Genomic DNA, 22,318 nt, shown 5'->3' on the forward strand with positions numbered 1-22,318 from the left:
ATTTCTAAAATATGTGTTGCTGTTTCTAAGTAGTATATACAGATTTCTGTGGTGAAGGCTACAGCTCCTCCTATGGCCTTTTCTATTTCTCCACATTTGAGTTCCGATGAATTTAGAGGTGTGAGCTAGGCTCCACTGAAAACTTCAGGGTGTTTTTTCCCCTTGAGTATTGCTCATGTTTCACCAAAAGAAAAATTGAAATTCACACAGTTCTTATTACAGAGATAGGGTTTGGATTTAAACCAGATATTTTAATCTTAATTATTCTGTCCCAAAATGAACATCAGAAATGTGTGAAATAGACCATTTTTCTCTGCCTGACACAGATGGGTGGATTCTACAGCAGTCGTGGAGGGAAGGCAGCTACTTTGCAGCAGCAGAAAATCTTCCAGGGATCCAAACCCCCTGCTTGTTTACAGAAATGCTTGCGCTCTGGGGAGGAAATGCTTGCCTGTTCATAAACAAATGCAGTCATCAGAGTTAGCTCTGGATGAACTGATGCATTTAGCACAAGTGGAATGCTTTGAAGCTGGATGGGGAAGAGGTCACTAATTAAATGCTAGACCAGGACAGACTCCAACTACATATGGAGCTGGAATTGTCTTGAATATTAGCAAGTGAAATGAAAGGTAGGGAAATGGTTCCTTAGACCCTTTGGTACCCTGACAAGAAATTAGTGCGTTAAGAGAAGTTTCTTGTCACGGCATCACCTTGCTATTCTTGGACCATTTTCAGTTTCCCAAAGAAGAAACTTTCTTAAGGAACCTATTTTAAAATGTCTTACTGGTCCCAAATAATCCTATCTTCCTGCATAGAAACATTTGCCTATTTAAGTATATAATACTAAAATGTGTCACAAAATATTTGGGTATTTTTAGTGTTAAGAAATATATACATGTATATGTATATATATATGTGTGTGTGTATGTGTGCATGTGTGTGTGTAAAATGATTTTCAGGCTAGAATTGGGTCTCTTATAATTAAGCAGGTCTGCTTTTTCTTGGTCTCCACTTACTCTTCTTACATGATTTTGTAGTAGAAATAGCACAATCCTTTGTGCATATATCTAATGATTTAAGACAGGCTTCAGATGTAAAATGAAGAAGTGAATAGGAAGAATTCTTTTAATTCAGGCAAAGGCCCCAGTTAGCAGGTAAGCTTCATAATCTTCCTTGAATATAAAGAAATGTAGTTTTGTTTCCTGATGAGTGAACTTTTGTCTTAGCTGCACAGAAAAACAGTGGGACATCAGTGCAGGTCAGAAGCCAGGCTATGTATCTGCTGGTGCGTTTACTGACTGTTACCAGTCACGCTGAGGATGGTGAGATTCCTGAATGCTGGACTGCCAGCACATCTTCCCTAAGATGAGTGGGGACGCCTTCCCAGCAGATGTGCCTTCTTCAATGTCATCTATGGCCCAAGATCTCTGGTTTTTGAGCTGGACTGGACCTTAGCTTAGCATGCTTCCTTGGACCCTGGCCTCACCTGTGCCCAGCTCCCCCTTAGTCCTCTCAACCAGGAAGAGGTCCAGGTCTCTCTGGCCACACCAGTTCCTTTGGAGGAATGAGAGAGAAGAGGTCAGCAGCAGGAAGGGACCTAAAACACAGAAGCCAATCTCAAAAGAAGCTAAGCAAGCGTGAGCTCCAGCCCAGTTATGTTCATAACGTGTTTTCTCTTGCCTAAGCCCCACCCCTTAGAATGCAGCCCAGCAGTGGACCCATGACACCTCCTGGGGGTGGAAGAGGCTGAAGGAAGGTGAGAGGTGTTTAGCATCTCCCTAGAGATGAGAGCGCACCTCGGAAACGCTGTACATTTTTTTTCATTAGGTGCACCTGGTATTTCTGCTGAGATTTCAGTAGGCTCCTAAGTAGGAGATAAGTGTAGCTTCATGTTACCAGGACGTGGTAGGGGGCAGGGTGACTGAATGGGAAGTGGTCGGGGCTGGCATTACCCCTGCTGCCCATAGTGAGTTCAGGCGTCTCTCCAAAGGAGCTCGTTCAAATACCATTTATCCACAAGGGGAACCTTCATTTCCCAGGAAGACAGCAGCTGGTCTTTTCTTGAGCCTTCTACTCACATAGAGTGAGGTCTCAAGGAATAGGACATGGGGAAGGTACATTTTTAGAGAAAGGTGAGGAAATTTAGTCAAAGAGGATGAAGCAGTATGAGCTGGCTGTCCCTGGGGGAGCAGTAATGCCTACACCTTAAAATGGAGAGGGGCAGAAATGCCAGTAGCTAGAAAGAAACAGATACAGGTTGTTTCACAAATTCCTCAGCCTTCTGTCCTTAGAGGTGTTGGTTCCCTTCTGAAGGATCTCGAAATAAAGAGAGGTCAGACCAAGGAGAAGGATGGAAACGAGCATGGTTATTTGTACTAAGACTCAAGCATGTGGCCCTTTATTAAAGAGTTCATCCAACTCATGACCCCTGCCCAGAATAATCCAGAATCTGAGCTGCAGCATAGCACATTTTCTGGGAAGACTCATGGACCTCCAAATTCTATATCCTTACATATTTTAACCCTGTTAAATTCCTAGGGAATAAACAAATTATAGACAGGCGGTCATGGTACAACAAATATCATTATAGTGACAGTTACTGTATTGACCATTTCTCAGCCCTAGTTGATGACTCAGTTGTTTAAAGTATTTGAGCACAAGTAACAGTACAACTGAAAAATTGAGATGGCTGTTTGTGAAATTTTTAAAAGACCTTAACCTGCACGTGTACATCCATCTGCCAGCAATCCTTCTTCTAAGGTCAACTTTCTGAACTATCTACTATTTTAAAAGAAAAAAAGATCTATCCCAGTTAGCTCCCCAAGTACAAATTGATAACTAGAGAATTGTAGGACTGCCAATTTTCTTGCAGAGTGGAATTTCAATCAGAAAACATGGAAGTTAAGTGGAATTTGCCAGTTTTTGAAGTGGAAAATTGGCAGGTCTGACATACTGGAGAATTGCCTGGGAGTTAAAAAAAATTTTTTTTTTTTTTTTTCCAGTAAAAGAAAGAGATTGTCCTAATCCACAAGGGCATCTTTTTTTGTTGTTTTCCATGTGTTTTCAGACTTTTTCTTTAGAGGGACATTTGATTTTGTGCCATTTTCACTGAAGAAGTCTTGTATTCTGATAACGGAAGAAGGCCTAATCACCTGGTTTGACTTGGAGCTTTCTCCTTGCAGGTCGATCCGGGCCACAAATCCCTCGGAGCACACGGTGATTCTTGCGGTGGTTTCACAAGCGTAAGCTCACCTCCCATTCCCAGCTGGGAGTACTACTCTTCCTCCTGAAACATTGGTCTGTTGTAATTCAGCCTTTGAGCTGGCAAAGCAAGGGGGAGGTCTTTGGCCTCACAGCAGCAACCTTAGATCTTACTTGGGATTTTCTTTGTTTTGCAAGTTTCTAGAAATATTTAGATTTTTCTCTTTATCCTATCTAATTTCTGTCAGCACATACTCACACACTTCAAGAAAAAAATGATTACTCATTATATGTTGGAAATGAGTAGAGAATCTGGGGAGGAGGAGGTCTGGAGAGAACATTGTTCCAGCTTATCTTTTTTCTTTGAAGAAAAGAGATAGGAGAATGCTTATTTTTTTCACTTAAGAAGAAACAAATTATAGCATGAGAGCAGGCGCTAAAGCCACCGCAAGAAAAGGATTGTGCAGTTTATGTTGGGACTGTTATGTGGCTAGAAGCAGGACAGCAGGATGGCCCCACTGTGGTGATTGGCACAGATTCTGCCCTGAAGGAGCTGACAGGCCAGCAACTCAGAGTTTCAGCCTCCTTCAGACAGGCCCCGCCCAGGGGAAATTTGAAATATCCATTCCAAAGCCATATTGGAACAGTGGGAAATCCTGGCTTCCAAGTCTTGCCCTAACCAAAGACTTCTCCTCACCTGCTACTCCTTGAGTCTCTTGATAGGAGCTGTGTCTCTTCACTTTGACACCTACCACAGGCTCTTGGCCCAGGAAAGTGAAGAAACTGTCCCATTGGTTTCTTACCATCTTGCCTCTTGGTGGGGGATGGGATCTCAGCGAGAAAGAGCGAGGGGAACCGAGATGTGAGACTAGCCTTCTTCAGCCCTCTTGCTTATATTTTATCTTCTGGGGATGTGAGCTCTTAACAGGGTCTTAGAGTCTTGACATGGGTACCAGAAGGGTACCAAGCCACACAGCATTTCCCCAAGCCTGGCTGATTCCATGGGCCCAAGACAAAACATTCATTTTTTTTCTTATTCATGTGTACTTGTCCTTGACAAGTAATGGCTTGCTGTGTCTTATTATTTTTCACTTTTTTTCCCCTATTTTTTAAGTATTTCATTTATAGAGGAAGTTAATAATAAAATTAATGCTGCTTGTGCCACCCAGCTTATGAAATAGAACATTATTAATACCTTTGGAGCCCTTTTTGTGCCCCTCCTGATCTATTGTTCAGAGAGGATAGAACCTTGAGTTCCTAAGGAGGAAAGGGGGTAGGGAGGAGAGCTTTTCCCTGTTGGGAAAATGCCACAGGTAATGCCACAAAGAGGCACTGGGATTTCTTTTCCTGTTCTCTTTCTGCTTCTCCACCCAGTCGCCATTGTCCCATTTTTCTTCCCTGTTTTCTAAGGTATGTACGCCATGCTACTTGCTCGCTGTCTTGGGGACACCGTTTCTCATAAAGGTGGCAGCAGAGCTACAGCATGACTTCATGACCAGCTGACCTCCACCCACTCCTTGTATTCAAACTGAAGTTCTGAGACCCAACTGCAGGCTCAGTGTAGGAAACCTCCCATGAGATGAGTGCCAGTAATCAATTTCTGTCTTCTTCGCTTCTAACTTGGCTTTCCTGAGGACACTTCTTTCCCATTGGCTCTGGGGTGCTGCAGCCTGTAATGCCAGTTGTCTTCCTGAGAGTTGGACCCACCTAAGTCTTGGGGTGGGAGTCGTGCTTCCAGAAGGTTTGGGGATCTCAAAGAGGACAGTGGTCTCTGAGATGAGCGTTGCACCTACCTTGTCCCTTTATGGGACTGCTCCGGTACATTTGCTCCAACTCCCAAGGAACCCAGAGTTGGAGAGGAACTGTCGTGTGCACCTTTCACGCACACTGCTGGAGTTCCTTCTACTGTTTGTGTTTTTTCTGCACCTGAAGGCGGACGTGGGAGTCTGGGTTCTTACAAGGCAGGTGCACCCTGCGGGCATGTGCTGGGCAGGAAGCCACTCTCAGAGCCGTCTCCCTGCTTGCTTTGCTCTCTCCGAGTTTCAGTGTGAGGAATCCCGGTTTGTATCTGCTGAGTGACCACATTTTCTGCTTTGCTACAGATCCGGCGACTATGAAGAGGCCTCGGTCCTTCCTCTTCTGCACGCAGGCTTCAACCGGGTATGTAAAAGATGAACTAGCACCTCCCTCAGATACAGACACCTAACCTTAGCCAAACAGCTAAGCATACTGTTATAGGCATTCAGCCCCAGAACTGTGAGGGAAAGGAAGCAGTTGTTCTTATGGGATGGTGACGAGCACCTGCTGGTCAGGCTTTTTTCCTTTTTCTCTCATAACTTCATATATCTTAGCTACAGATATGTAATGGTGTAAAAACCTGTCTTCTTATATCAGGTCGAAATTCTCTAGTCCCAAAGTAATCTCACTTAAATCAGTCCAGTCAGTTAGCGTGTATGTGTGTGATTATGTATAGTTAGTCCACCAGATCGGCACCCAGGGCTCTGTGTTCGTCACGGGCCCAGCCGCAGCTTCCACCCTGGGGACAGGCCCATGACAGCAACAGCATCTTGGCAACTCCTCGTTGAAGCCATAAGTGTCAGCAAAGAAAAATTCTGAGTGACAACTACATGAATAACACTGATATTCAACTTGAGGATGAAGACTGATTACTCCCAGGAAACTTAACAAACTAAATAACTAGGCTTACCCAGTATCTCAGGGTAAGGGCAGTCTGAAGGTTTGGTTGGAGGTGAGGCCGTGTGCATGCAAACAGAAAACAACATGATGGATTTGAAAGAGAGAAGAAAAGGGGTGGAGAAAGATAATCAAAACATGACTGTTTAAAGGAAATGTATTTCATAATATTAAAATGTTACAAACCCTTACAGAGAAATTGTGGAGGACCTCACTTTATATGCTTGAATTTTTTTAATAACAAGCATATATTTCTTCTATTAAAAAAAATAAAAGATTACCCTTTGGAAAAAATAAGGTAGAGGTCACAGTTGACTTGGGCAACTTTTGCGGGTAATGTAAACTCAAGCAAGTGACTTGTGGCATCTTGTGAACTCCTGGTTTAAACCAAAAACATCAGCAAAGAAAAGTTCTTTGACAACTACATGAATGACACTGATACTCAACTAGAAGATTAAGATTGATTAAGGAAACTTACCAACAACCTAAATAACTAGGTTTACCTGGTATCTCAAGGTCTTTTGATAGGAGTAATCTGAATCTCAAATAGATGGAGTGATGTATCCTTTTCCTTCAAAAATAGTGCCTTGTGAATTATGAAAATTCCTTTGTGGCTTTAAGCAATGGTGGTTGGCTACTCTGGGTTCAAAAAAATCCCTTGTTTATTGTCAGTCACAGGGAAGCAGAAATTACCCATGGGATGCAGTTGTTTTGTGCTTTGGTGTGCTTCCGTGGAGAAGCAGCAGTGCTGCGGTTCACAAGTGTGATAGAAATGAATGTTTCCGGTCAGCAGTATCACTCACTCCCTTAACTCTTCCCTCCTGTCCGTCATCGCATCTCTCAGAGGCTGGCACTCGGTTCCAGACGCCGTTCTGGCATGCTGCCACATCTTAATGAGACGATGCTTCTGAGTTTCGGAATAGAGAGTTGCAAAAGGAAAATCATCCAAGAGATCGTGTGGCTGGGACATCTTTACTTACTCATTTTCTGAGAAATGACTTAAAATTACTCAGTTTTCATAAATCTTCCGTGTAACGTTGACCACCCATGCACCTCAGCCCAAGGCTGTCCTTCACATCTGAGGCAGGGCCTCTCAGAATGTGAGCATGGAGGTTCTCCGCGTGACCTGTGGGGGGGCTGGGGCAGGCACAACATGCCGTGGGTTACGGCCATGAGCCCCCGTCGCCATAGGTGCTGTTGAGTGCCCTTTTGGAATTCAGCTTTTAGTTCACCGATCCTGCCTCTGACCAACTGGTGTGGAGATTGGTGTCATTAGGAGTGGTAGCGTCTTGTCTGGGGGACTAAGATTGCACGTCTACTCACAGAAAAGCTTAGGAGAGACATCTGCCCTGTTTGGGTGCAAACACTATTAAGTAAATTTAGGAGGGAAAGTACCATTGTTTTTATTCTTTTTTGTGACCTGTCTGTGCTGCTCTGGAAGGTTCGTTTCTCTGTCTTGATATGATGCTGCTTTTTGCAGGCAGCCATGGTGAGTAAAGCCCTTTGTGGAAGCATGAAAAACAGTACCTGTCAGGGACCACCTGGTAGTCTTTAGTGCTGGGTCTGATCAAGGCCATTTGCCAGCCAGGTCAGGGTGCCCCCAAGGAGTTGGGGCTCTTTCCAAGAGACACACACCACACCTAACAGGCTTTCCCTCCTGAGTTACAATGGCACAAAATCGGCTGAGGCTGCTCTCCAGGTGGCTGGTCTCCTTTTTTTGGGCAAAATCTTGTCTCTGGCAACTTTCTACCCAAACACCCTTCCAAATATGCCAGCTATTCTTCTTGCCTTCTGTGAAGTTGTTTCCCATCTCTGAGTTGTTGTGATTGTATTAAATCATCTGCTGAAACTCGGCTCTGTGTTACTAGCTAATTGGCCAGTGCTGCAGTCGATGGGTCCCTGAGTGGGGATCCAGGAACACATTGTACCATCAAATATCCCAGAGCAGCTCCTCTTGAAGCCGCTATAGCTGTGCGTGAGTGGCCGACTGCATTGCTGCTCAGCCCACTCTGATTTTTTAGAAAGAGCATCTTAGCAAAGGGCGATTGCAGCTTGTTTTTGTATGAGCCTTCGTGTACCCCTTTTCTATTTGGAATGATGTTTACAAGTTCATTCAGCAAGTCTTTATGGAGCACTTACTCTGTGCAAGGTGGTGTGCTAGGCGTGTCGGGGATACGGCAGTCAGACACAGCTCCTCCCTGGAGAGACGTTGTGTGGAGGAAGAAGTGGAGAACCAAGGTTTATTATTTGTCGGGCTCCATTCTAGGTGACTGACTTGATCCTCATCTACAGATGAGAGGTTTGGTATTTTCTCCATTTTTGCAGAGGAGGAAACAGGCTCAAAATGACTACCTTGCAGAGCTCATACTCATAGTAGGTCAAGATGCAAATACTTGGTGTTTAACTCCTAACTTCATGCCGGGTGCACCAAAATCATGTTTCCCAAAGTGTTCCATGGAACGCTAGCGTCCCAAAGCTTTTAATAGGTGTCCATGACAAAAGGCTTCTGTGGTCGAGTAAGGGTGGAAAATCAGTGAAGACTCTGATTCTCCTCCTCTTGCCCCTGAGAAAGTACAGTGCATGTCAGCAGCATCACACCCAAGCATATGGAGAAATCCTGTACTAAAGACACCTGCCTACTTTTCTGGAAGCGGGGCCCAGGAAGCTGCATTTTAACCAAACACCCAGGTTATTCTTAGCATGTTGAAGTATGAAGACCACTGTTCTTGCTTCACTCAATTTATTTCAGATTTCGGGGTTAATGATAGTCTAGAAAATTCCCAAAATATTTTCCCACTGACGTTAGTCTACAAAACACTTACTGAGTGCCACTTATGTGCAAACAAAGTGCTCCAGTGTTTAGAAACCATCACCTAACAGAAGGCTGATCTTCACCGCACTGGAAGTTCTTAGGAGACCTAAAGAAAAATAAGAATTATAAAAAATTGCGGTAGGACCTTCAAGATGGCGGAGGAGTAAGATGTGGAGATCACCTTCCTCCCCACAAATACATCAAAAATACATCTACGTGTGGAACAACTCCTACAGAACACCTACTGAACGCTGGCAGAAGACCTCAGACTTCCCAAAAGGGTCTTGGTGCTCCGGCTTCCTGTCAGGCCTGAGCCTCTTAGGTGGGAGAGCCGAGTTCAGGACATTGGACCACCAGAAACCTCCCGGCCCCACGTAATAGCAGTCGACGAGAGCTCTCCCAGAGATCTCCGTCTCAACGCTAAGACCCAGCTCCACCCGATGACCAGCAAACTCCAGTGCTGAACACCCCATGCCAAACAACTAGCAAGACAGGAACACAACCACACCCACTAGCAGAGATGCTGCCTAAAATCATAATATGTTCACAGACACCCCAAAACACACCACCAGACGCGGTCCTGCCCACCAGAAAGACAAATTCCAGCCTCATTCACCAGAACACAGGTACCAGTACCTTCCACCAGGAAGCCTACACAAGCCACTGAACCAACCTTACCCACTGGGGGCAGACACCAAAAAAATGGGAACTACGAACCTGCAGCCTGTGAAAAGGAGACCCCAAACACAGTAAGTTAAGCAAAATGAGAAGACGGAGAAATACGCAGCAGATGAAGGAGCAAGGTAAAAACCCACCAGACCAAACAAATGAAGAGGAAATAGGCAGTCTACCTGAGAAAGAATTCAGAGTAATGATTGTAAAGATAATCCAAAATCTTGAAAATAGAATGGAAAAAATACAAGAAACTTTTAACAAGGACCTAGAAGAACTACAGAGCAAAAAAACACAATGATGAACAACACAATAAATGAAATTAAAAATTCTCTAGAAGGAATCAATAGCAGAATAACTGAGGCAGAATAATGGATAAGTGAACTGGAAGATAAAATAGTGGAAATAACTACTGCAGAGCAGAATAAAGAAAAAAGAATGAAGAGAATTGAGGACAGTCTCAGAGAACTCTGGGACAACATTAAACAGACCAACATTCGAATTATAGGGGTCCCAGAAGAAGAAGAGAAAAAGAAAGGGACTGAGAAAATATTTGAATAGATTATAGTTGAAAACTTGCCTAATATTGGTAAGGACACAGTCAATAAAGTCCAGGAAGCTCAGAGAGTCCCATACAGGATAAATCCAAGGAGAAACACGCCAAGACACATATTAATCAAACTATCAAAAAATAAATACAAAGAAAAAATATTAAAAGCAGCAAGGGAAAAGCAACAATTAACATACATGGAATCCCCATAAGGTTAACAGCTGATCTTTCAGCAGAAACTCTGCAAGCCAGAAGCGAGTGGCAGGACATATTTAAAGTGATGAAAGGGAAAAACCTACAACCAAGATTACTCTACCCAGCAAGGATCTCATTCAGATTTGATGGAGAAATTAAAAGGTTTACAGACAAGCAAAAGCTAAGAGAGTTCAGCACCACCAAACCAGCTTTACAACAAATGCTAAAGGAACTTCTCTAGGCAGGAAACACAGGAGAAGGAAAAGACTGACAATAACAAACCCCAAACAATTAAGAAAAAGGTAATAGGAACATACATATCGATAACTACCTTTCATGTAAATAGATTAAATGCTCCAACCAAAAGACACACGCTGGCTGAATGGATACAAAAATAAGACCCGTATATATGCTGTCTACAAGAGACTCACTTCAGACCTAGGTACACATACAGACTGAAAGTGAGGGGATGGAAAAAGATATTCCATGCAAATGGAAATCAAAAGAAAGCTGGAGTAGCAATTCTCATATCAGACAAAATACACTTTAAAATAAAGACTATTACAAGAGACAAAGAAGGACACTACATAATGATCAAGGGATCAATCCAAGAAGAAGATATAACAATTGTAAATATCTATGCACCCAACATAGGAGCACCTCAATACATAAGGCAAATGCTAACAGCCAAAGGGGAAATCGACAGTAACACAATCATAGTAGGGGACTTTAACACCCCACTTTCACCAATGGACAGATCATCCAAAATGAAAATAAATAAGGAAACACAAGCTTTAAATGACACATTAAACAAGATGGAATTAATTGATATTTATAGGACATTCCACCCAAAAACAACAGAATACACATTTTTCTCAAGTGCTCATGGAACATTCTCCAGGATAGATCATATCTTGGGTCACAAATCAAGCCTTGATAAATTTAAGAAAATTGAAATCATATCAAGTATCTTTTCTGACCACAATGCTATGAGACTAGGTATCAATTACAGGAAAAAATCTGTAAAAAATACAAACACATGGAGGTGAAACAGTACACTACTAAATACCCAAGAGATCACTGAAGAAATCAAAGAGGAAATCAAAAAATACCTAGAAAGAAATAACAATGAAAACACGACAACCCAACATCTATGGGATGCAGCAAAAGCAGTCCTAAGAGGGAAGTTTATAGCAATACAATCCTACCCTAAGAAACAAGAAACATCTCAAATAAAGAACCTCACCTTACACCTAAAGCAATAGGAGAAAGAAGAACAAAAAAAACCCCAAAGTTAGCAGAAGGAAAGAAATCATCAAGATCATCTCAGAAGTAAATGAAAAAGAAATGAAGGAAACAATAGCAAAGATCAATAAAAGTAAAATCTGGTTCTTTGAGAAGATAAACAAAATTGATAAACCATTAACCAGACTCATCAAGAAAAAAAGGGAGAAGACTCAAATCAATAGAATTAGAAATGAAAAAGGAGAAGTAACAACTGACACTGCAGAAATACAAAGGACCATGAGAGATTACTACAAGCAACTATATGACAATAAAATGGACAACCTGGAAGCAATGGACAAATTCTTAGAAATGCACAACCTTCCGAGACTGAACCAGGAAGAAATAGAAAATATAAACAGACCAATCACAAGCACTGAAATTAAAAATCACAAGCACTGTGATTAAAAATCTTCCAACGAACAAAAGGCCAGGACTGGATGGCTTCACAGGCGAATTCTATCAAACATTTAGAGAAGAGCTAACACCTATCCTTCTCAAACTCTTCCAAAATATAGCAGAGGGAGGAACACTCCCAAACTCATTCCATGAGGCCGCCATCACCCTGATACCAAAACCAGACAAAGGTGTTCACAAAAAAAAGAAAACTACAGGCCAATATCACTGATGAACATAGATGCAAAAACCCTCAACATAATACTAGCAAACGGAATCCAACAGCATATTAGAAGGATCATACACCATGATCAAGTGGGGTTTATCCCAGGAATGCAAGGATTCTTTAATATACGCAAATCAATCAGTGTGATACACTGTATTAACAAACTGAATGATAAAAACCATACGATAATCTCAATAGATGCAGAAAAAGCTGTCGACAAAATTCAACATAGTTTTGGAAGTTTTAGCCACAACAGTCAGAGGAGAAAAAGAAATAAAAGGTATCCAAATCAAAAAAGAAGAAGTAAAACTATCACTGTTTGCAGATGACATGATACTATACATGGAGAAACCTAAAGATGCTACCAGAAAACTACTAGAGCTAATCAATGAATTTGGTAAAGTAGCAGGATACAAAATTAATGCACAGAAATCTCTTGCATTCTCATACACTAATGATGAAAAATCTGAAAGAGAAATTAAGGAAACACTCTCATTTACCATTGCAACAAAAAGAATAAAATACCTAGGAATAAACCTACCTAAGGAGACAAAAGACCTGTATGCAGAAAACCATAAGACACTGATGAAAGAAATTAAAGACGATAAAAACAGATGGAGAGATACACCATGTTCTTGGATTGGAGGAATCAACATTGTGAAAATGACTATCCTACCCAAAGCAATCTGCAGATTCAATGCAATCCCTATCAAACTACCAATGGCATTTTTCACAGAACTAGAAAAAAAAAGTTCACAATTTGTATGGAAATACAAAAGACCCCGAATAGCCGAAGCAATCTTGAGAAAGAAAAATGGAGCTGGAGGAATCGGGCTCCTAGACTTCAGACTATGCTGCAAAGCTAAAGTAATCAAGAGAGTTAGGTACTGGCACAAAAACAGAAATATAGATCAATGGAACAGGATAGAAAGCCCAGAGATAAACCCACACATATATGGTCACCTTATCTTTGATAAAGGAGGCAAGAATATACAATGGAGAAAAGACAGCCTCTTCAATGAGTGATGTTGGGAAAACTGGACAGCTACATGTAAAAGAATGAAATTAGAACACTCCCTACCACCATACACAAAAATAAACTCGTAATGGGTTGAAGACCTAAATGTAAGGCCAAACATTTTAAAGCTCTTAGAGGAAAACATAGGCAGAACACCCTATGACATAAATCACGGCAAGATCCTTTTTAACCCACCTCCTAGAGAAATGGAAATAAAAACAAAAATAAACAAATGGGACCTAATGAAACTTAAAAGCTTTTGCACAGCAAAAGAAACTATAAACAAGACGAAAAGACAACCCTCAGAATGGGAGAAAATATTTGCAAACAAAGCAACTGACAAAGGATTAATCTCCAAAATATACAAGCAGCTCATGCAGCTCAATATCAAAAAAACAAACAGCCCAATCCAAAAATGGGCAGAAGACCTAAATAGACATTTCTCCAAAGAAGATATACAGATTGCCAACAAACACATGAAAGGGTGCTCAACATCACTAATCATTAGAGAAATGCAAATCAAAACTATAATGAGGTATCACCTCACACCAGTCAGAATGGCCATGATCAAAAAATCTACAAACAATAAATGCTGGAGAGGGTGTGGAGAAAAGGGAACCCTCTTGCACTGTTGGTGGGAATGTAAATTGATACAGCCACTATGGAGAACAGTATGGAGGTTCCTTAAAAAAATAAAAATAGAACTACCATATGATCCAGCAACCGCATTACTGGGCATATAACCTGAGAAAACCATAATTCAAAAAGAGTCATGTACCACAGTGTTAATTGCATCTCTATTTACAACAGCCACGTCATGGAATCAACCTACGTGTCCATCCACAGATGAATGGATGAAGAAGATGTGGCACATATATGCAATGGAATATTACTTAGCCATAAAAAGAAACGAAATTGAGTCATTTGTAGTGAGGTGGATGGACCTAGAGTCTGTCATACAGGGTGAAGTAAGTCAGAAAGAGAAAAACAAATACCGTATACTAACACGTATATATGGAATCCAGAAAAAAAAAAAGGTTCTGACGAACCTAGGGGCAGGACAGGAATAAAGATGTAGATGTAGAGAATGGACTTGAGGACACAGGGAGTGGGAAGGGTAAGTTGGGACAAAGTGAGAGAGTGACATGGACATACATACACTACCAAATGTAAAATAGCTAGTGGGAAGCAGCCGCACAGCACAGGGAGATCAGCTCGGTGCTTTGTGACCACCTAGAGGGGTGGGATAGGGAGGGTGTGAGGGAGACACTACAGGGAGGGGATATGGGGATATATGTATACATATAGCTGCTTCACTTTTTTATACAGCAGAAACTAACACAATATTGTAAAACAATTATACTCCAATAAAGACGTTAAAAAAATAAATAAAATAAAAGGAAAAAAAGAAAAAAGTTACTACATAGTTATGAAAGTGAAAATATAGAATGCTTTTATATATATATAAATATATACATATAAAATATATACCTACACACATAGACACAGAGGCATAATAAAAGCCTAAGGCAAATAAATGAGACTTAGTCAACAAAAGTTTACTTCTGAGGTTTTCGTTTTAAAACAAAGGAACCTGTTTATCCCAACCTTTTCAAAGACTTATTTTATCACAGATCCTTTTTTGTACTTCATGAAGCATCAGCTAACACCGCTCAGGGCTCAGTTACAGACTGACATATCATCTCCACCCGTCCAGAAGCTGAACCAGAACCTCACCATGTTTAACTCTGCTTCGTAAATAGAAAGTATATCCCTCTGTGTGTGTTCATGGTTCCCCTTCTGTCCTTAGCCCTTCCCAGCTTCCTCCTGGGCTGGTGGGGACCAGAGGCACAGGGAAAGTCAGGGAGCTTCTCAGATGTTCCACAGGGAGAAGCCATCCATGCTAGATGTGTGGAAGAGTGTGTGTGTGTGTGTGTGTGTGTGTGTGTGTGTGTGTGTGTGTGTGTGTATGTGTGAGAGAGAGAGACATGAGAAGGAGCAGGAGTGCGTTAGGCACTCAGAAGATGAGGAAGGAAGCAAAGACTGCTTCTCCCCACCAGAAGACCTCACTCGGAGTGTGGCACGCCATGAACACGTCCAGGCTCAGGTTTTAGAAGACTTTCCTTAGTGCAACAGAAGCACAGGTGTTTCAGTAATTAGCAAGGCTGGGGGAGGTGTTCTATCCCTTGTGTGTTTATTTTCCTGTGAGTGTTCATAATGTTTTTCCCACCTTTGTTATAAATAACTATGCAATGTTATCTGCTCTCGTTTCTTATACATTTAAACAAGCATTTCAAACACCTTGACAGCTGTTTTATTTCATCTCATCTTACCTATAGTTGTCTTATATAACAGTTACCTGAGGTTGGAGAAACTGTTAAGCTTCTTTGACTATTTAAGAAGTAATTGTATATGTCTTATGTATTACCTTTGCTTTTTTTCCAGAGATTTATGGAGAATAGCAGCATAATTGCTTGCTATAATGAACTGATTCAAATAGAACATGGAGAAGTTCGCTCACAGTTCAAGTTAAGGTATGTAGCAAAATAGGATGAATACAAGGTTAACCATTCTGTAGCAAAGCTTGTCTGTCCTCAGGCTGAGGTTCACTGGTTCTTAGCAGAATCCCAGGGTTTCTGAAGCTGTTGAACAGGTAACTGTAGCTGGTAAATGGCAGAGTCTAAACTGGGAGCCCATTGGTATAATGAAATAAATTGGAGGCGTTTCTTCTTTTGACAATATTTTCCACTATTTACAGCTGTTTTAAAATTATACTCTAGGAAAAGTACTGTTTAACTTCTGTACAATTAGATCAAGATTAAGAATAGCCTTTGAGGATTACTTTCTACTTTGTACTTGCAACATTTATAAATTCCTACCTGGATTGTTATAGATGGGGCAAACCCATGGGAATATTTATTATGCTAACTATGGTAATTGCTACGTATCCATGATAGCAATTTCATGAGGCCTGCTTGTGGCCTCAGTATGCATGAAGTATCTTCAAGAAACTGATTTTAAGTCTCTTTACGCATGTCTAGTGCTTTAAGAGCTTCTCTCTGGTGCTTACTTCTGAGATGAACAGATTCTCTCAGCGTCTCGGTGGTAGGATGCTCTGCTTCTGGGACGTCTTGGAGTATCAGAGTTGTAGCCCATGCCTGGTTTTGCTCAGGCTCTACTCCAACACACTCTTAGGACCCTGATTTCTTCAACCTTCCCCCCTTCAGCAGAGAGAGCAGGGGAAAGAAGAGGCTCTTTGTAGCCCGCGGCCCCTGGGAGACCAGTCCCAAGTGGCTCCAGGCTATGGGATGCCAGAAGGGCCCTGGCTTCTCTCTCTGGCCCACTGAGGGGTCACAAGGCTTTCAGGCTCAGTGAAAAATAAGTAGGATAGCATCTCATTGAAATGGTTATACTTCTTACCTTGATTACTGAGTTTGCATTCAAAGAGAACAGAAACCTTTCTAAACTTAACTTTTCTTGGCCCTCCTCTGTCCCTTGGAAGAAAAATGGATTGGCATGAACCCCCAGATGCAGGCTTTTCTGGGGTTCACCCTGCTCAGGAAGTCAACTGTTTGGTGGATAGAGAGCTCTAAGAAATTAAGTGTGGGGATAAACAGTCCCTTCTGAGGTGGGAAAGTATTAAAAAAAGAATCTCAAACCAGTGGAAATTCTTTGGTAAGGAAGATTACCAAAGATTTTTGAGTGTCAGTTAAATCCCTTGGTTTCTTTGTGTCCATATATTTATTAGCTGCAGAGAACTTCAGAGAATTTCGTAAGAAAACCGCATTGCCTTTACTATAGCAATTTATGATTTTTAATTGTACATTAATTGTTTTTATTCCTGGGGCTCTCTTCTGTTTTTATTGAGGGTAAAAAGACTTTGTACTTTTACTTTAGATGTTTTCACAATAAATAGGATTAGGAAAAGAGAGATTTCATTTTGGTTTAATTCTTCAACTGTGCGTTTTCTACAACAAAAATGAACAGCAGACGCCTTATTGCTTTGATAGGTAATTCCCTCATTTTATTTTATTTATTTATTTATTTTAGTATCTCATTTTTTATAAAAATATGGAACGCTTCACAAATGTGCATGTCATCCTGGCGCAGGGGCCATGCTAATCTTCTCTGTATCGTTCCAATTTTAGTATATGTGCCGCTGAAGCAAGCACTCCTCATTTTATTTTAAATGACAACCTGAGTTTTCTTAGGCAGTATTAAATGTGATGGCACATGTAAGAGGTCAGAAGGTGCCTTGCCCATGGGGAGCGTGGCGAAGGCAGGTCTGGCCGTTTGAAATAAACATCCCCAGACAGCACCAGGGCTAAATGAAAGGTCTTCAAGTTATCGTGCTGATGAAATCTGCTTAGAGCCAGGACACTGAAAACTTTTCAAGGACTCATTAGGTTCAGAACTCGGCAAGGTTCTAAGTACACAACACTCTGTAAGTCCCATAACTTCTCACCCATCAGTGATGATTTGGGAGCATTGGGCTCGTTGAAAAGGCTCAGGTTCTTAATACAAATCAATGTAAAGCTGGTGAATGGACCTCGCCCAGGCAGCAGCGGTCCCAGGAAGGTGGGTTTGCCCAGAACCCCAGTCCCCTCACCTTCCGCATCAGCTTCAGCTTGGCTAGTTGGGAGCCTCTCTTCCCAGTCCCAAGCAACCAGCACGAGAGCAGCCCCTGCAGAGGGGGAGGGAAGGCAAGAGTTCTCCACAGGAGAAGACAGAGGAGGACTAAATGGTCAGTTTCTTTTGATGCTTTTTGGCTGGTTGTACCTCAACTGTCTCCAACTTCTTTTCTGTTTTTTTGGAGGAGTAGGGTGTGTGTGTGTGGTTTGACTCTCCCTGGGTGTATGATATCTGGGCCCAGAGGATGGGGGTGGACAGTGTGACCCTCTATGGTCTCCCCAGCTCCTTAGGGCATTCAAGGATGTCTAAAGCATCTACCTGCACCCCAGAGGTTGGCAGGCAACTTTGTCACTTGCTGCAGACGGGGAAAATGAGGATCTTTGTTATACAATGCCAGAATAATTATAGTCTAATTATATAATACTTTTCCCTGCAATTCCACCCCCAGCTGCAGCTAAATACGTGGCATTACTAGCATTCTGCAAGGACAGTCTGTACTGCAAGGATGATGTTGAATGTTGAAGGCAGACGCTTCTGTCCAGTCTTCATGTATGGTAACCATATTTACTTAACCAAGAAAAAAAAGATCATGTGATCAAACATAACATACCTAATTTAAAAATTCCATTATATAGGAATAACTTTTAAAGACAGAACAAAATCACATTTCTGTGTGCATGTGATGAATTACTTTATTGAACAGAACTCACGAAAGGCGGAACGTCTAGGGAAGTATGGGCTAACTGATGACCATTTATTGCTTATGTTCTTATGCTTCTTTATCATGAAAAGAACTATGTTAACCAAAATACAGATAGGATTTGGCTATTTATTGGGAGTTTAAGCTGATGAGTTTACACTAATCAAGTACGAGCTATTGTTTCATCATTAGGCAGTCTGATATCTGTTACCTAGGGGTTACACCCAAATCATCATGTTTATTTTACTCCAAATCTTAAGACAGTAGCAGTCCTCCATTTTAGAAAGAATCAGTTTCTGATGGGCAAACCTTAGTATTCCGTGGAACACTACATCTCTCATTATTAACTGATGTTTATAGAGCACTTTATCCTCACGTGGGCTCCGCGTGACAGCCCCGTTGTGTTAGGGAAGTAGAAACTAATCTGTGATGGATTAAAGTAACCGGCCCCTGCTGGGTCACTGCCCAGGAGCAGTGCTGGCGGGTAGCAAGTCCACAGCCCCTTCCCTGCTGCACCCGAACCCCTGCTGGGATGTGGCTTTGTGCTCAGAATCTTCTCCCTGCAGCTACCACCCTGCCCAGTCCTACCCTTGTTACCGGCAGCCTCAGTGTGTGTGTCTGCAGTGGGGTGTTTGTGTTTTGTTTGAGTAGATTCCAGGGTACCTTTGTTAGGGACGCAGGAGGTCATGTAACCCAACCACCCCAGACAACTGACAGGGGAACGCTGAGAGCCGGAAAGACTCTGGGCACAATCACAGCTACCCAACATGTGGGTGGCAGCGCTGGAGTAGAATCCAGGCACCCTGCTTTAAGTCGGATGCACTCTGCACCCCATCATAGCACTATGTTCTTTGTAGACTTTCTACCTGGGTCCCTGTAATATTTACTTTTTCCCTGCAGACCTTCACGGACTTTTAAGAAGATGAACGGGAAATGGTTACATCACCAACGCTACATGGGCTCTGGTTCCCTTGTGCTTTTTCCAATTTTCCAGCTTCTCAAACTGAAGGCTACAAAAATACATTTGAGGTGCAGAGTTACGTGGTTTCCCAAGAACAGAAAATTAATAAAGCTAAGATTCTTCTGCATGAAGAATATTAATAATTAATACAAGCAATTAAATTCCCAAACTTTAGGAGCATGATTCAAATTGATTACCTCATTTTCCTGCAAGTTTATTTAAATAGAACCATCAACCAAATTGGTTTAAAGCCTAGATCTACACATGGCAGTCCAGTAGCGTTTGTCACCGGGGTAATAATCTGCTCGTCCTGCCAATATACTTTCACTTTAACTGTCAATAAGGATCTGCTTTGTCCCGTTGGGCATTATACTCTCACAGGATAGTGTATGCTTTGCAGTGAACATCTAATAGATACATTTAGGCAGTTGGAGCTAACATCTTGTATGAGGCAGCCTGTTGAATTGACAAAAACAGTCATACTCTGAAGTAGCTGTTTACATACTTAATTGAGCCACACAGGTACTTTAAGAAAATACCTGGGCAAGAGGGGAATTTATCATTTGATCAAATGTTTTAACACTTAATTATCCAGCTCCCAAAGCTAAGGAACTAGCCCACACAGATTGTGCTTTTCCACATCAGACTTCTGGAGGACAGGGAACGCTTTCCTGTGGTGACAAGTTGGGTTCTGGACCCAAGTGCCTGGAGCTAACTTGGGATAAAACTAGCTCTTGCTTGCCTCTTCATGAGAGGTGATGCAGTAGTGACTTTGGTAACAATTTTAAAGTCCTCTTTGAATTCTTTTTCACATTTTAAATGATCATGTTTACAAATGCAGCAATGCTAATAGGACAGTATACAGTTCACATTAGGTAGACTGGAGCAATTTATTTTATTTATTTTTTAAATTGAAATATAGTTTCTGTACAATATTATAGGTTACAATATAGTGATTCACAATTTTTAAAGGTTCTACTCCATTTATATTATTATAAAATATTGTTATACAATATATCCTTATAGCTTATTTTATACCTAATAGTTTGTACCTCTTAATCCCTTACCCCTTATTGCCCCTCCCTCCTTCCCTCTCCCCACTGGTAACCACCAGTGTGTACTCTATATCTGTGAGTCTGCTTTTTGGTTATATTCACTAGTTTGGGGTTTTTTTGCTTTTTTTTTTTAGATTCCACGTGTAAGTGATATCATACAGTATTTGTCTTTCTCTGTCTGACTTATTTCACTTAGCATAATACCCTCCAAGTCCATCCATGTTGCTGCAAATGGCAAAATTTTGTTCTTTTTTATGGCTGAGTAGTATTCCATTGTATATATATACCACATCTTTATCCATTCATCTGTCGATGGACACTTGATTTGCTTCCATATCTTGGCTATTGTGACTAATGCTGCTATGAATATTGGGGTATATGTATGTTTTTGAATTAGTGTGTTTGTTTTTTTCGGATGTATACCCAGGAGTGAAATTGCTGGGTCATATGGTAGTTCTATTTTTAGTTTTTTGAGAACCCTAGACTGGAGCCATTTAAATAAGAAAACATCCCACACCCATCAGAAATCTCAGTGGGGTTAGGGTTATGTTCTCCTCCACTCACCTGCATCATGATTACTTACTTTACTTACCCTCCCACATCTGTGTCTTCATCTCTGCAGCGACAGGAACGCTACCCGTCAATGGGCTAAAATCCTTCAGTTTCTGTGCAGGCTGCCTTGCTATTATTGAAATCAGTTCTTGGTTTGATATTTCAGATACACTCATGAGAAAAGATAGGTTATGATTCACTTTTCTTCTCACCAACAGCCTTTGAAAGCTTTAGAGAACAAAAAATATTATTCTGAGATCTTACAAATAACAAGTACTATGTCTTGAACTCCTATATCATCCCAAGTATTTTGAGACATGCCTCACATAAACTGTTTTGATTCTTACAACAACCTGTAAGATGTGTTATCGTCATTTTATAGATGAGGAAACTGAGGGCCAGCAGAGAGAAAACATTGCCCAAGGTCCATTAACTGGCCAAATACTGAACCAAGTTTCACCCAGTTTCTTCTGCCCTCTCCCTTGTAAACAGTTCAAAATAGAATGGCAAAGTTAGATGCCTTATGGGAGGGAAAAATGAATAATATTACAAGAGTTCGTTTTATAAGAAGAAACATCAATCCAGTAGATGAACATTTTTTTTGGTAATGTATAAGAAAGCCTTCACTGGGATTCTTTAAACAGCCAATACAAATAACAAAGCTCTAGTAACTAGTCACATACTTGCTGGGTTAGATAGTAAATAACTTACTGTATTTGGAGTTGCTGTAAATTCGGAAGGTAGTTAAAATGTTACCCAAGAAATTGAGAAATTGAAATGGTTTCAAATATTCCAGATATACAAGGAAGGTCATCAAGAATAGTGCCCACCTGGAGAGCTGTAAAATGAACCAGGCAAGGGGAATACAGCCGTATTTGCCTTTCATCAGGCTGGTGGGTGTAGCAAGTACCATAAAGGCTTGCTTATCTAGGTCGTAAAAGTAAGAAAAGAAAAAAATGTTTCTGTGTCTGTTGCAAAAGGCCAGAATAACTCAGATCTAATTTGGGCTTAATTAGGTTTTTCTAATTGATGGGGATGGGACTTCTCCATGACTGCTGCTGTGAATGGAATAGAAGAATGTCATTGACATAAAACATAGGGGCCTATGAGACCATCTCCTGCATCTTTGTTCTCTTGTGTCTGTATGAAGGTTTCATCCAGCACATACGGAGTTCATTCCACGATCCATGACGATTTTGCCAGATTACATTCTTCTCTCTGTATGATATGTATAGAAATGCATGCTATTGTTTATTCATTTAGTTTGAAAGGCTAGGTTTCTTTTTTTTCCCCCCAAAACATAATGTCAAAAGGTACTTGGTTTTAATGAACCTGAGGAACTGTTTACTTTGATAAATTAACAGATGAGA

The 22,318-nt window shown here is 41.2% G+C and overlaps 1 protein-coding gene and 1 non-coding gene across 5 annotated transcripts in view; one reads left to right on the top strand and one right to left on the bottom strand.

Annotated features, from left to right (window-relative positions):
- The window catches only part of PDE8B (phosphodiesterase 8B), a 269,134-nt gene that overhangs the window by 127,800 nt on the left and 119,016 nt on the right, over positions 1 to 22,318 (top strand). For all 4 annotated transcript variants that reach the window (XM_057541773.1, XM_057541775.1, XM_057541774.1 and 1 more), the window contains exons 4-6: positions 3,183 to 3,242; positions 5,304 to 5,361; positions 15,494 to 15,582. In XM_057541773.1, the coding sequence (XP_057397756.1) occupies positions 3,183 to 3,242; positions 5,304 to 5,361; positions 15,494 to 15,582 (207 nt within the window). The remainder of the gene's footprint in view (positions 1 to 3,182; positions 3,243 to 5,303; positions 5,362 to 15,493; positions 15,583 to 22,318) is intronic.
- LOC114236947 (U6 spliceosomal RNA) lies at positions 17,114 to 17,220 on the bottom strand. The gene has a single exon (XR_003622790.1). It is a non-coding gene; the product is annotated as a U6 spliceosomal RNA (small nuclear RNA).

Source organism: Balaenoptera acutorostrata, chromosome 2, assembly GCF_949987535.1.
Source record: "Balaenoptera acutorostrata chromosome 2, mBalAcu1.1, whole genome shotgun sequence".
Classification (NCBI taxonomy): domain Eukaryota; kingdom Metazoa; phylum Chordata; class Mammalia; order Artiodactyla; family Balaenopteridae; genus Balaenoptera; species Balaenoptera acutorostrata.